The following is a 1,778-nucleotide window of genomic DNA, read 5'->3' on the forward strand; positions in this document are numbered from 1 at the left end:
TCTTGCTGAAATCCTATGTTAAATTGATTCCTGGCATCAACCTGCCCATGACGTCTGGTCACTTCCTGTTTCTAGTAGTTTTTAAGCATGCTTCACCCATGACGCGCAGGTCCAGATTTAGATATAATGAGGCCCTAAGCTATGGGAACATGTAGAGGCCCTATTTGGCAATTGTTAGCAGAGAATAAGGCTGTGTAACAACTGAACGTCGCAAGAACACCACTATCAATTAGGTTAATTAGGTTAGTTCGTTACATATAAGTTATAATAATACTGTAACAATTGAAAATAACTGAGACTGCGAGGCCTCCTGCAGACCGCGGCCCTAAGCTGTAGGTGGTTTAGCTTATGCCTAAATCTGGTTCTGGTGAGCCAGTGCTATCATAGATGTAGAGATAGACCATATTTTTTCTAACACATTCTTCCCCAACCTTTTAAAACACGGCGCGGAGTCGGCCATCTTTCTTCTATTCTATATCTGTGGCACGATTGATCGTTCGATGATCGTTCTCGACGACCGTGCGATTGATCGTTCTCCCTCTCCCAGCGCGACAGACCGCGGCTCCTGCTGGGCGGTGGGAACAACTTTCTTTTATTCTATATCTGTGATGCGATTGACCGCGATCGTTCTTTCTCCCGCGCGACAGACTGCGGCTCCTGCTGGGCCATGGGAACGACGAGCGCGATAGCCGACCGAATCAACATCAAGCGGAAGGGTGCGTGGCCACCTGCGTACCTCTCCGCGCAGAACGTGATCGACTGCGGCGACGCCGGCACGTGTCATGGCGGAGGCATGCTTGGCGTGTACGAGTACGCGCACAAGAACGGCATACCGGACGAGACGTGCAACAACTACCAGGCGGCCGACCAAAGTGAGAAGCAATCACGCACGATGATGATTAACGATCTATCTATCTATCTATCTATCTAACGATCTATCTGATGATGAATGATTTTGCGGTGGTGAACGCGCTTGCATGTCTAACCGGCTGCGTGGTGAAACAAGGCTTGTGAGGTCGAGATCTGGATTATCGATTGTTGGTTTATGTGTCGTATAGATCGTATGATTGAGCGTATCGAAGTAAAGGTTTGAAGGTAGCAATTAAAATTTCTGAACACTATTCAAGGTATCTGTTGCAGTGTTGGGTAAAATTGCGAGGGGTTTAAATGGGTAAAATCAAGGAGAAGACTCAGATGCTATCTCTTTATCTCTTATCTTGTATAATGACAATAGCTAATCATATGCAGTCAGGTATTAATAGCTCTTGGTAATCACTATCGTGCATGACATGTGTAAACTGTGATATCGGAAAGGGTGTTCTTTGTGTTAATTCACGAATTTCTGTCGCTTCACAGAGTGTGACAAAATGAATCAGTGTGGTACTTGCTCCTGGTTCAAGGAATGCTATGTGGTGCAGAAATACAAGCGATGGTTTGTCGGAGACTATGGATCCGTTAGCGGTCGCGAGAAGATGATAGCCGAGATCTTTGCCAACGGTCCAATCAGGTAAAGGTTTACAGATGACGTAATGCCAAGTAACACATTTTAAAGAAGAAAAAATAAAATAATAAAAGAATATTCAACCTCAGATGATTTTCATCCGATATCTAAGTGTGAGCCATTTGTTAATTTGCACACAATATCGCTTACACTGCCACGGTTTAGATTTTATCCGGAGTTAAAAAAAACTATGTAGTACAGTAAAACTCGCGTAAGTCAACATCGTCTAAGTCGTCAATTCGCGTAAAGCTGGGTTTACACTATCGATTTTTGTCAG

At 44.4% G+C, this 1,778-nt stretch overlaps 1 protein-coding gene across 1 annotated transcript in view; it reads left to right on the top strand.

Annotated features, from left to right (window-relative positions):
- The first annotated feature begins 667 nt into the window (after nucleotides 1-667).
- LOC106819048 (cathepsin Z-like) overlaps nucleotides 668-1,778 on the top strand; it is a 7,511-nt gene continuing 6,400 nt past the window's right edge. Inside the window, exons 1-2 of the mRNA XM_014823709.1 lie at nucleotides 668-872; nucleotides 1,357-1,507. Of these exons, the coding sequence (XP_014679195.1) occupies nucleotides 668-872; nucleotides 1,357-1,507 (356 nt within the window). The remainder of the gene's footprint in view (nucleotides 873-1,356; nucleotides 1,508-1,778) is intronic.

Source organism: Priapulus caudatus, unplaced genomic scaffold (assembly GCF_000485595.1).
Source record: "Priapulus caudatus unplaced genomic scaffold, Priapulus_caudatus-5.0.1 Scaffold2781, whole genome shotgun sequence".
NCBI classification, from domain to species: domain Eukaryota; kingdom Metazoa; phylum Priapulida; class Priapulimorpha; order Priapulimorphida; family Priapulidae; genus Priapulus; species Priapulus caudatus.